Genomic DNA, 12902 nt, shown 5'->3' on the forward strand with positions numbered 1-12902 from the left:
GAGAACTCTGCTATTCGCTCCCACCCTTCCCCCAAATGAGGGTCTCGACCTCCTGCTTCTGTTGAGCAAGCTGCAACACTAAACACACAAAACATAGATAAGATAAGGAAGTTTGTTGCTGCCGCCTTCAAAATAAAAGTGTAAAGACAGCCACGACCTGTTTCGGAGCATCAAAGCACAGAAAGTGAAACAGCATAAGAAGAAAAGTATAACTTGTAGACTTGTACATTTGTCCAGTTTTTAGTGTCGAAATCGGCTGTGATGCACACTCAAAACATAGTGTAAGTTTTTCAACTTAAATTGTTTCCCAAGAGGTCTTATTAGGCATGCTTTCAAGTTAGTTATTTAAACATGAATAAATAAGATTCTGACAATAAGCTACTGTGTCCAAGTTGAAGAATGTCATTTTGTTGGACATAAAGAGAAACTGTGCTCTGAATTGTTCTTTGTGTTCGTCAAGATGGCTCTGAAGTTACCTATTTCCCCATTTTTCTAAGTGTACTTTAAAAAAAAAAATTATGCAGGTTAGATCAGATAAATCCTTATACATACACAGTATCCAGTAAATAAATAAAAGGATCAGAATGGCATATATATATATATATACACACTCAGAATTTTTAATTTTAATAATAGTATTATACTGAGTCAGAATAAATAATAAAAAGTCTTGCTATATACATCAAATCATATATTGTCTTCTTATTTTATTTTCTTAACATGAGCATAAAGTCAGATAAGTAAGACTTTTGACTGTTCTCCACAAACCTTTAAAGGTATAAAAACAACAACACCCCCTCCCCCCCAAAGAAAAACAAAACAAACCACCGCCAGAGGGCGTAATTGGTGCTGGAATGAGTTTAATTTTGTAAATCCCCGCCGGAAGTGCGTTACCGCGGCGTCTAGCTTAGCGGGCTATGATTAAATGCTAGTTTCTGTGTAATGATTTCAGCTCCGAGTTGCGTTTTGAAACTGTATAATGCGGCGGTACATGCGTGCACTGATGCTGTGCATGGTGTTTGCCGTGTTTTCGGGCTTGTATGTTTACAGCAGGCTCTTTTACTCGGACGTGGCCGCCAGAAGAAACGGAGCAAAGAAGATTCTCATCCCACTGCGAGCGTCTGGAGCCAGGCGAGGGGTCACGGATAAAAACGCACTCTCGTTCAATTGGTAGGATTTTCAATGTTTTAATAAATCGAAACAACGTAGTTGTGCTTCACGGGACAAGCTGTAAAACTCAGAAAGCATGCTCAGGTACTCATGTGTAATCACTCAGGCTACAGGAATGCGACTCGGTCATAGGGAAGCTCAACAAGTAAATATTTAGACATGCTGCACAGTACCTGCTTAGGTTTGCACTTTAACGTGCAGGTCTCATGTATAAAAGATATGTGTCGATATGTCAGTGATGTAGGATCTGTGTAAACCACACATTGTGTGTCCCACAGCCATATCTTTGGCAAATGAATTAAAAAAATGTGCTAGTACAAAAATAACTGACGTAGCCTAAATGTGTGTTTTTATCACGCTGCTTTAAATCAACATGGTGTCCACACATGGCTGTGTTTGCTATGGTTCAGGTTTGGGCAGAGTAAAGGAAGAGAAAAGTGGGTACTTCATACTAAATGGATTAAACATCTGAATAACGTGTTGATATTTTCTGTCACAGATTTATCTGAATAATCACAATTTCTACTTGTACCCAGAAAATAATGGGGGGAAATGGCTCAGGATACGTTTTAGATAGCGTCTTTGCATATTTAATCCAGCAGAGGGCGCCAAATACTGTTGTACAGCGTAGTGGTTTAAGTATCCCAGCCTGAAGCACAATTTTTGGGGAGATTTTATTTTCTATTAAGGGGGTTAGAAAATACATTTTGAAACACGTTTTTTAGTTCAGAATTTAAAAGTTTCTTTCACATAAGACAAAGAAAGGGACAGTTCTTCACCGTAGTGACAAATGACTACTTTGGGGATTTATTCACGATTAGAATTATTGGGTGCAGTTAAATACAGGCATGGCTTAAAACAACTACAGTGTGAGTGCTCTAGAGAGATCAAGTCACACTCACCAAATCCTCCACCCTTTGCACTAAAGGAATATAATAAATACTAGCTTGCCTCCTATATGGTAAGTTTATTACTGTTATAGGACTCAGATCATCTTGCCCAAAATATCTCGAGTGTGGCTCTGCCCGAGTGTAACGCACCTCCAATTACGTCTTCTCCCTCAGGTACATCATGCGTCAGCAGGCTCAGCAGGAGGCTGCTGGTACCAGGCCTGAACCTCCCATGCACTTGGCTGTGGTGGCCTGCGGGGAGAGGCTGGAGGAGACGCTCACCATGATTAAGTCTGCTGTGCTCTTCAGCGTCAAGCGCCTCCATCTGCACATCTTTGCAGAAGATCAGCTTCACGCCGGCTTCATTGAAGCTGTGAGTGGGTAACTTTGCTTTTGAAGCGTAACAATGAAACCTAACATTGGTAGCCATTTCTGTTGAGTGCTGATGATTACGAATGCCATATTGTGCATTACTTCAGGTAGCAAAACCAGTGCATTCATATCTGTGTTCCAGTTCCAGTCGTGGCCTGGTTTTATTCTCTACAGGTTCAGCTACAGAGTCTACTCCATCAGGTTCCCCAATGAGAATGCAGCGGAGTGGAAGAAACTCTTCAAACCCTGCGCTTCACAGCGACTCTTCTTACCTGTAGGCTGTAATATTATTTTAATTCTGAAGAGTGAAGTTGAAAAATGTATTCGTAGTGATTTTTATTTTGGATTACTTCAAGTCTGTGAAGTATGCTTTTCTGCACTTACATGAGCATCACAAATATTCCGTCTTTTGTCCTTTCCCAGCTCATCTTAGAGGACGTTGACTCTATTGTGTATGTGGACTCAGACATCCTCTTCCTGCAGCCGGTGGACCTCTTGTGGAGGTTCCTGTCTGACTTTAATTCTTCTCAGCTGGCTGCTATGGCTCCAGAGCACGAGGAGCCCCGCATCGCCTGGTACAATCGCTTTGCCCGTCACCCGTTCTACGGCAGGACGGGCATCAACTCAGGGGTCATGCTCATGAATCTGACACGTATGAGGAGCATGTTCTTTAAGGTGAGGTTGTATCGGTGTATTACCTTTAGTGACCACAAGATGTCCTCCTTCTCTAGTGGATTTGCACTCAAGTCCATGAAAGTGCCAGTGTGAACCTCCCTGCACCAAAACTGTAAATATAATCATGTTGTGTGTGTGTGTGTGCTTGTCTGTGTTGACAGAATGACATGACATCAGTGGGGCTGCGCTGGGAAGAGCTCCTGATGCCTCTACTCCAGAAATATAAACTGAACATAACATGGGGAGACCAGGACCTACTAAATATCATTTTCCACTATAACCCTGGTATGACTGCACGCATTTAGACACACACTAAGTTACTAATTCACAGCATATCGTATCTGTAAAAGTGTACAGAATACCAAGTTTGTGCCTCCTTTGTCATCTGCTTCTGTCTGCAGAGTCCTTGCTGGAGTTTCCGTGCCAGTGGAACTATCGCCCGGATCACTGCATCTATGGCAGCAACTGTGCCTCAGCTGAGGAGGATGGCATCTACATACTCCATGGAAACAGAGGAGTTTACCACGACTACAAACAGCCTACTTTCAGGGCTGTTTACGAAGCCATAAAAAAGGTCAGCATGCCATGGTGTGTTTTTGGATTATGTGAGTGTTACTGGGATATTTATGCTGCTCAGAAAAATTAAAGGAACAATCGTGGTATGGTATAAATATGTGAGTGTACCAGCATGTCAGTGAAACTTCTGGATATTGATCTGGTCAGTTAAGTAGAGGGGGTCGATTGCTCCTTTTTCATTAACACAAAGCAGTTGAAACTGATTTGTGTTAATGAAAAAGGAGCAACAATGAGACAACCATGAAAAGAAATGGTTTCACAGGTGGAGGCTGCTGATAATTTTCCTTCCTTATCCTTTCTGAATATTCTTTCACTTGTTTTGTGTTTGGCTAGTATCAGTGTCACTGCTGCTAGCTTGAGGTGATACCTAGACCCTACAGACGTTGCACAGGTATTCCAGTTCTTCCAGAAAGGCACATCAATAGGTGCCTTTGCCAGAGGGTTTGCTGTGTCTTCCAGCACTCTCTCAAGAGCATAGAGAAGATTCTAGGAGACAGGCGGTTACTCTAGGAGAGATGAACTGGGCCGTAGAAGGCCCTTAATCAATCAATCAACAGGACCAGTATCTGCTGTTTTGTGCAAGGAGGAGCGGGATAAGCACTGCTAGAGCTGCAAAATGACCTCCAGCAGCCCACTGGTGTAAATGTCTCTGACCAAACAACATGAGCCTGGTCTGTCGGTGCCGTGCCATTTGCCATAGAATACCAGGATTAGCAGGTCCACCACTGCCGACCTGTGCATTTCACAGATGAGAGCATGTTCACCCTGAACACACATGACAGACGTGAAAGGGTCTAGAAACAGAAACGGCAAAAGACAGTCGTGTGTGTGTGTGTGTGTATGGTTTTAGGGGTTTTAACAACACACAGTGATTATATACTTTTTAAATCAAAATCAAATCACTTTTATTGTCACATCACATGTGCAGGTACACTGGTACAGTACATGCGAGTGAAATTCTTGTGTGCGAGCTTCACAAGCAACAGGTGTGTAAAAATACAAAAGACAGATATTGTTAGTGGAAGACAAATGGATAAGTTTACATTCATATGACAGAATGAAAAGCAGCAAAAAGCTAATTTCAAAGTGTCCCAGCTTTAAAAAGTGATGTGTTGAACCTTTTCAACGTATTGTAGCTGCAATTTAGCGCAACGTCTGATGGAAAGCCCTTTTATAGCCCCTCTGAACCCAGAGACACACCTCGTGCCCTGATTCGTTCCCCTCCTTGATGAGATTTCAGATTGGTGTTGACCCTAAAGACTAAAAGTGCTGGTGACTTCAGATTGTCTGCATTGGAAGACACAAATCTCCACCACTGGCAGAAGGTTAGAGGAAAGCTAATTTCTCCCACGAGGATGTTTATGGGTTGCTTACCAGCAGTGTAATGATATTGACGACATGAGTGGCATTTACTTAATGAAGCCATCAACACTGGGAGCCTCATTGCTTTCCTATTGAACATAGATCAGCGTAATGCCTTATCTATACCTTATCCTTGGCCTGCAGTTAAGACTGTGGCTTTCCAGGACAGGATCAATTATGGCAGTAGACACATTAACCAGCACTGTATGTGCAGGTGGAGACACCCACTCATTCTGCACAATACTTTTATAGATTTAAGTCTGGTTTGCCAGAAGGATGCAAGAGTATGGATTAGTCTTGTGCGTTTAATAGTTCCTGAAAAAACATTTCATGCTTTGAGCTTGTTGTACAGCTACACTTCATAGTAGCAGGACAGTACCATGTGCATTTACCAAGAAATGTATGCAAGTATGTATTGTCACAGTCACTGTTGTGAAAGCAGAAGCGCAGCGTTATCCCTGCAGGGTTGTGCTGATGGACGGTGATGTCAAGGATAGACGACCCCAGTCAAGGCAGCTTTTATCAAATTTCTTATCAAAACCTCCACAGTGGAAGTGCCACACTCCCTTTTCTGGTTGAACAGCACATGATGAATGAATACTAATACAGAGCAGGTGTGCAGTCAGGTGACTTGGGGCTGAGGCACAGTGATGATCGCTAGGGAAACGGTGAGAAAAGGCAGGTTCTGACGGTGCCTTTACTTTGAAATTTCAGGATGTTATTTACAAGACAAACTGTGGCTCAGAAGGAGCAGCAAGAATGAGAGCGTACGTCATACCCTCTAAATATGAGTGAGTTTGTAGACGTAGACAATAATAACAGCAGTCACATTGTGAGATGACTGCAAGACTACTACAATAGACCAATTTTCATCTCTCACATTTTGTGCCCAGGAACCACTGGGTTATGCAACTCGTGTATATATAAGCAGCTACACAGCAGGACAAAGGCTCCTGAATGCATCATTTGTGCTAATGCTAAAACTAATGATTTACTTCTTTCCCCCTTTTTTTGGTTAATATTTTAACCAGGATCTTTATTCTAGCAGTTAATATTCCCAATGAACCGGAGACGGTGTGTGTAAGTCAATGTCCATGCTCTGCATCCACACACAAAGAAGCGAGGGTACGGCCCCTCCCCGCCCCTGCCTCCAACACAGCACATCGGCCTGTCTGTCGTAAAGCATCTCCTCCCTCCCGCCGCTGCAAAAAAAAGCTGCGCCCAGGAAGCAGCAGTTAAATTTTTACAGCTGGTGGCACTTTTAGAGTTGGAGTGTTCGCACCAGCAGCGCCCCATCAGCCGCACAAAATCAATACACCCAACTGTAAATGCAACTTTATGAGCAGCGGGTGTGTATAAGTATGCACTCATAAAAACCTCTTGCTCTTTGTGACCGAATATCAGACCCAGTAAATGAGCTGGCATAAAAAATGGTAATTCCCCATTGATTTCCTCAGAGTATTGTAAAGGGCCCTTCATTATTGGGAAGACATGAAATTCTTCCTCTAATCCCTGGCTGTTACTGGATTGTAAGCCTATAGCATAAAACTGACCCCCATCAACACCCAGCGGTTTATGTGCAAGCCTGGCTGACCAATCAGATTTGGAGTCCCTCATGATTGAAGCTGATTTAGTTTTTAATGTATCTAAGGAAACGCATCTTCTGAGCACAAATTCAGCTCAGCACACCACTTTGCTCGCTCACTTGGGAAATCTGATCAGTTCTGCTGCTTCTCGTTTCACGTTTCTGAGCCAACTGCAGAGCCATAAGGACACTAGCATACTTAAGAAACAGAAATGGGATAGTGTAAGTTATTTTGCCTGCGTGTTGGACACAAAGGTCTCCATTACATGTGAAATGCCAAATTTGATATTGAGCTTTGATTCACACAAAGAGAATGTTCTTTAGTTTTTAGTGTTTTTTATGTTCTTTAGGCTTTTGTTCAAGAGGGAGAAATTAAATGAAACATGCGTTCCTCCTCTGGCTTTCTGTATATGCAGGGAGGTTTGCGCTCCTCGCTTTATGCCTTCCATATATTGGATTGGACAGGCAGAGAGGTCATAGAATACAGAACAGACTGCAGATTGAAATATCACGCGTCTTTTCTTTGTCGTGGTCCAAGCTGAAACAGATTAAAGCTTTGGAATTGAACTCAAAGTTAAGCTGAAAACACAAAGCCAGACTTAACGAAAGGCCTGTTTTGTCGTTCCAGTACACTTTCGGCACAGACCCAGTGACGTCTTTGTTGGAGCCTTTAGAAGAGGAACTGTTAAAAACGACACACACTTATTGTGGTAAATCACACACACTCTTTACGAAGAGACTGAGGAACAGTGTGGCAAAGATCAACAGGAAAACTCGGGAGCGGTGACGAACCTGAAGGACAATGACGGGACACGGGCTTTATGGATGATGAGCTTTTGCAAGGAATTGAAGTCGTACCTGCTGATCTTGAAAGCCTAAACACCAAAAAAAATCTAATGAGTGAAACTTTGTCATCAGCTGCTTGAGTTGAGGCAGCTGGGCTAGTCTTAGACTGAGACTAATGACTGCTCAGCTCTTGTAAACCACCAAGAGTGACGCAAAAGCTCTAAAATGGACTACAATGTAGAACAGGCCAGACGGGCTTGTAACAAAGCTCTGATCTTGGCCGCAGATTGAAACAAGGACTTCGCTTTTTTTTTTTTCCTTTCATGAATTTTTAAAATTGAGAACAGAAGATTTTTTTTTTTTTTTTTTATTCCATATTGGAGAATTTATTTTGAACCTTGTGAGCCACAAGAGAAAATAATCTCATCAAAACTGGACAAAAAGGCTTTCTGCAGCGCTCAGTTGGAGAGGCACATGCACTGGACCACTTTTCTTTTTTTGTTCAGCTTCCAGAAACCACTCAGCAGTTATTTATGAGAAAGGACCATGGAGAAAAAAAAATGCGTACAATGTACTGAAAGCGTGTGTCAGTATACACATGATGGAAATGTGAGTTTAAAAATGGGGTGAAATAGCTGTCTAAATATATATTAGCATATAGTTGTGCTGAAATAATTCTGGTGAATGTGCAAATAAGCTGTGAGCTCTTTCCTGATGCCAAAGTATTTGTTTGTTTTAAATAGTTTTTGCACTGCTGGGTGTTTTTTTTTTTTTTTTTTTTTTTATTGTTCAAATTTAAAATGTTATAACTGCGAGTGTGTATGTGAGTGTGACGGTTTTGTGACAGTAATGTGCGTCATTGTTTTGTTATGTTCAAAATAAAAATGGATAAAGATCATTTCAGCTTGCGACCACTAGAGGGCAGCAGTTTTTCATGTGCTCACTAGTGCCTGTAGAAGAAGTTTACCCTTTGATGGGGAGAATATCAAGTAAACTGCCATAAAGCAATATTAAATAACTCATGAGTCTGGAATGTAAGTTTCTTGGTATTATTTAATAGGAAGACAAATTCAAGAATCTTATGTTACGTTTAATTTTTAGCCGTATAAGGCACTTGTCAGCTCTGCCCGTCTCAGTTGAAAAAGTGATTCCAAGGCTTCTTCTGACAGATCGATGGACTTGCCAATAATCTATAAACTGGCCTTCCGAGATGCTGCACTGGCCCTGCCTCAGTATCTGAGGTGCTCATAAAGTGTAAGTGATGGCCCAATAATACAGCTCTATAGATGTCTGTCTGTTATACGGAGATGAGTTTATGCTTATTCCCATTAGGCGGGGGCATACAGTTGTCCATTTATAGCCTGAGAGGTAGTTTGATTTATTGCACCAGAGATATCCTTCATTTATCACAATATATCCTAGAGCTTATCAATTACCTTTATTGACCTGTGTGCTTAAATGCAACACGTAACAGTGCGGGGTCCCCAGAGAGACCGAGGGAGAGGGGGAAGACAATGGCTCGAACCGAGCACCATCTTGAAAAATTCAATATCGTCCATCTTCCAAGGTTTCATTTTCCCGAAACTGCGTGTTTTATATCATAATAAATAACTCTGGTTTTATGTCTTTTTGTGCTCATCGCGGATGGGAAGAGAAACTATTTAAATATGTGACCTCCAGTGTTCAGAGTGGTTCGAGTGGAAGATGCAGAGGGGAAAAAAATGGGCACATCGCAAAATAATTAGATGTGTCTGTTTGCGATGGACAAAAAGAGAAATAATGGGGAGGGAGGGGTAAATCCAGGTAAGGTCGGCCATTTTTCGCTACTGTCACAGGACAAAATGTTGAAGAGGAGAGATGAGTGCACTGCAGGAGGACCGAGAAAAGGTTGATGGAGTGTGTTGGTGATGAAAGAAAAGAACGAGGCTGTCATAGCCAATACAGCAATTAGAGCACTTTGTTGCTTCAGAGCTTTATCTTTTGAAGGTTTTTTTTCTTCTTCTTTTGCTTAACAACAGAGTTGAACCTCAAAATAGTATCATCAAAAGAAAAAAAGAGAAGCAGATTCAGAGAGAAACATATTTCAGGTTTATGGGCTGTCTCATGGAAGAAACAACACACTGTTTACTAATTGCATCTCTTAACCAGCACAAAAGCACAGTATCCTACATTTCCCTAAACATCCGATGAGCTGTTGGGTTACCCTACGTGCTGGAAGTTGTACTTATGAGGATTTATAGATAGACGTTTAGATAAAGGTTCACAAGAACAGTCTGCTGTGAATTAGGCAAATTTTGCTGCTGATCTGTTTGCTGTGTGTGGATGGAGGAAGAGACACTAAAGCCCATTTCAAACTAGCGCACGTTACCATGAATGAATCTGACTGCATCTAAATATGTTAATTACATGTTTGAATGAGCCGTGTAGGTCACTGTTGGCATTTACATCAGTTTCAGGACTTCACAATTAATGTCTCATTAATTGATACACACGAGATTCCAGTGATAGATGACTCTTGTGTGTCTTTGTGAGTCTCTCAACCCACCAAAATGCCATAAACAGCAATGAGGCTTGTATTATTACTAATCTGGCATTAACATGCACATCTTATCCAACTGGCAAAGTTTCTTATTTGCAGCAGCACTGTAAATTTGTAAATTTTTGGTATTGCTAGTTTAAAAGTCCCTTTCTAATAAGCATGTGTGGAAGTGGGGGATAGAACAGCTGTTTTGCACCTATGGCACTGTGGCTCTCCATCAGTGTGGGTATGTCTGAATGAGGCTTTGAGAAATGTTAATGTAAAAATAAGATAAATCTGAATGACAGACTGATGAAAAGGGCTTTAGAGTCTGCAGCTGCTGTGATATTTCGGTCTTGGACTGTAGTGATGAATGACACACCAACACTCAGAGACCTGCGCAAGGCTTCAAAAGTCTGATGTGATGTGCCTGCTCATACAGGACCACAGATTAGGAGTCACTTGTGATCAGAGTTAACCGAAGAAACAAGGACATCCAGCTTGGAGAAACATAACAATGTACACAACTGTTAATCTTCAGAAGCTTCAGAGTTTATACGTTTATTCTGGCATTTTCACTGAAAAAGAAATCACAAAAAATAAAAAGTGAATAGAGCACTTCTGAAAGTTTTTAAAATGTTCGCTGTAGGGTGAAGTGTCTTGCCCAAGGACACAACGACCGAGACTTTCCAAGCCGGGGCTCGAACCAGCAACCTTCTGATTACAAGGCGAACTCCCAACTCTTGAGCCACAATTGCCCAGCTGCTAGTGTCGCTGTGATTGGCAAATCATCTATCCCATGCATCAATCCATCCATTTTCCCATCCATGCTCCATCCATCCATCCATCTGTCCATCCATGGTCCATCTGCCCGTGCTGTATCATCCATTCGTCCGTCCGTCCGTCAAAGCATGCAGGAAGCTACATGGCATGATTCAGTAGCTTGCAGAACCAACTTTGGCAGCAGTAACTTGAATTTATTGTTTATATACAACGTTATCAGCCTCTCACATTGTTGTGGAGGAATTTTGGCCCTTTGTTTGATTGAGGTTTGCAGGCATTACTTATTCACAGCTTTCTTAAGGTCCTGCCACAGCATTTCAATCGGGATGTGGTCTGGACTTTGGGTGGACCTCTGTAGTACCTTGATTTGTTCCTCTTTTTTTGGCCATTCTGTTGTAGATTTGCTGCTGTGCTTGAGACAGTTGTCCTGTTGCATGATCCACTTTTATCAAGCGTTAGCTGTCAGACAGATGTCCTCACATTTTGTCCTCGAATACTTTGATATACACAGGAGTTCATAGTCAGATCTGTGTATTTGGTCCAGGTCCTATGCTGCAATGTAGGGTCTTGTGTTTTGATCAGATCCAACTTTGCAAATCTAAGTGCTGCCATGTTGTCTTTAGAGAAGAGGCTTTCTCCTGGCAACCCTTCTAAACCAGCCTACTTGTCCAGCCTTTTTCTCAATATACTGTCATGAAGTTGAACGTAGCTCTTGGTTTTTTGCAGTTTCTCTGAGCATTGCATTTTGGACTGCACAGAGTTCTGTTAAGACTTCTTTTTCACATGACTGTAAATACCATGAAAAATCTAGGCTATTAATAGTGACATAGTTAAATTACTTTAACTACTACTAATTTGCTGAACTACCATGTAATGTTGCTTTGATTATAAGTTCATGTGTCGTATCTTTAAGTCGTGCACAAGTTTGCGTAAATCCTTTAAAGATGAGATGAGTTTGCTTAAGTTTCTAAGTAAAGTCAACTTAATTTAATCGATAATATTAAATTAATATTAACTTAAAGTAATCATGCCTTTCTGTTGTGTTTATTAATACTCATTTGTCCATAAACACCGAAAGAAACAAAAGAAATCATCACGTTTTGGAGCATTTCTTACTGTTGAGGGTTTTGTTTTTAAGTTTTGCTCTTTTGTTATACTTATGAAATCTGGCATACAGTATATGGATACATAACGTACACATATTCAAACATGTACGCACAGCAAACACACATAACATGCTGCTATACTATGTGCAACTCCTGCTCCCCACATTGGAGACGTATACGTGCACCGCTGGATTGCACAGCAGGGTGCCATTTAAATCTAACGGGGTTTACATAGAACTCTCGCAAGACATGAGAGAGAGAAAGAGAGCATTACTAAGCCAAGATCTTCCCCACAAGAAGCATGTCATGTCTTACGCTTATTTACGCGCGTGCAACTCCAGGGTGCGTTTGATGCCCAGTGCGATAGAGTATGACATCTCCTCTCACACTGACGCTGAATTTGTTCCACTGATAGAGAGTGAGGGGAATTTCTGGTTCATTTTCTTCACGGCTTATTTGCAGTGTGTGTTTGTCAGATTCGACATAGTAAATGCCACGAAGCCAAGCCAAATGATGCCTATCCAGGCCTGTGAGAGACTGTGTTGTGCTCAAGGGAGCCAGCATTTGGGATTCTCCCACCAATATTAAGTTGTCAGCCAAAAGTGATCCTACTGCTTGTTTTTGTCCTTAAAACAGTTTCTGGCTTTTATTTTTTATCCTTTCATTTTGCACTCATATCTCCGATTCTGTCTTTTCTTCTCACATGCCTAAATTCCTATCCTTAGCCGTTTTTTCGACAAGGATCCACCTTTGAAATCCTCTGCAGTTTCTCATGCCTGACTTCTTTTTTCCCGTACCCATCGGAGAGCACACAAACTGTCCAGCTGTACTCTGAATACAAATATCCGATCCGATCGAACACAGTGATTTTGAAGAATAGGCAACAGAATTCAAAGAGTTTGTTACAGGAGTTGTTCTTGAGCATTTTAAGAACAACAGCATGAGTCTACCTCAGCCTTGGGCATACGAGCTCCTTCAGTTTGTAGTCAACCACGGATGCACAAATGAGCCAAAACAAGGTTGCAACAGTAGGGCAAACAACGACCAAACCCAAGGACAATGACAGCACCTTATTGTTC

General features: G+C 41.6%; 1 protein-coding gene across 1 annotated transcript; it reads left to right on the forward strand.

The window, feature by feature from the left end:
• Nucleotides 1-786: 786 nt before the first annotated feature.
• gxylt1b (glucoside xylosyltransferase 1b) lies at nucleotides 787-8444 on the forward strand. The gene is made up of 7 exons (XM_085436895.1): nucleotides 787-1170; nucleotides 2235-2433; nucleotides 2575-2706; nucleotides 2856-3107; nucleotides 3269-3392; nucleotides 3509-3681; nucleotides 7259-8444. Exons 1-7 carry the CDS (start codon nucleotides 980-982, stop codon nucleotides 7415-7417), a joined length of 1230 nt encoding a protein of 409 aa, XP_085293021.1. The 5' UTR covers nucleotides 787-979; the 3' UTR covers nucleotides 7418-8444.
• The last annotated feature ends 4458 nt before the right edge of the window (nucleotides 8445-12902 follow it).

The sequence above is a fragment of the Copadichromis virginalis genome, linkage group LG17 (assembly GCF_057382275.1).
Source record: "Copadichromis virginalis isolate Kocher_CV1m ecotype Utaka linkage group LG17, C_Virginalis_male_GT1.1, whole genome shotgun sequence".
NCBI lineage: Eukaryota > Metazoa > Chordata > Actinopteri > Cichliformes > Cichlidae > Copadichromis > Copadichromis virginalis.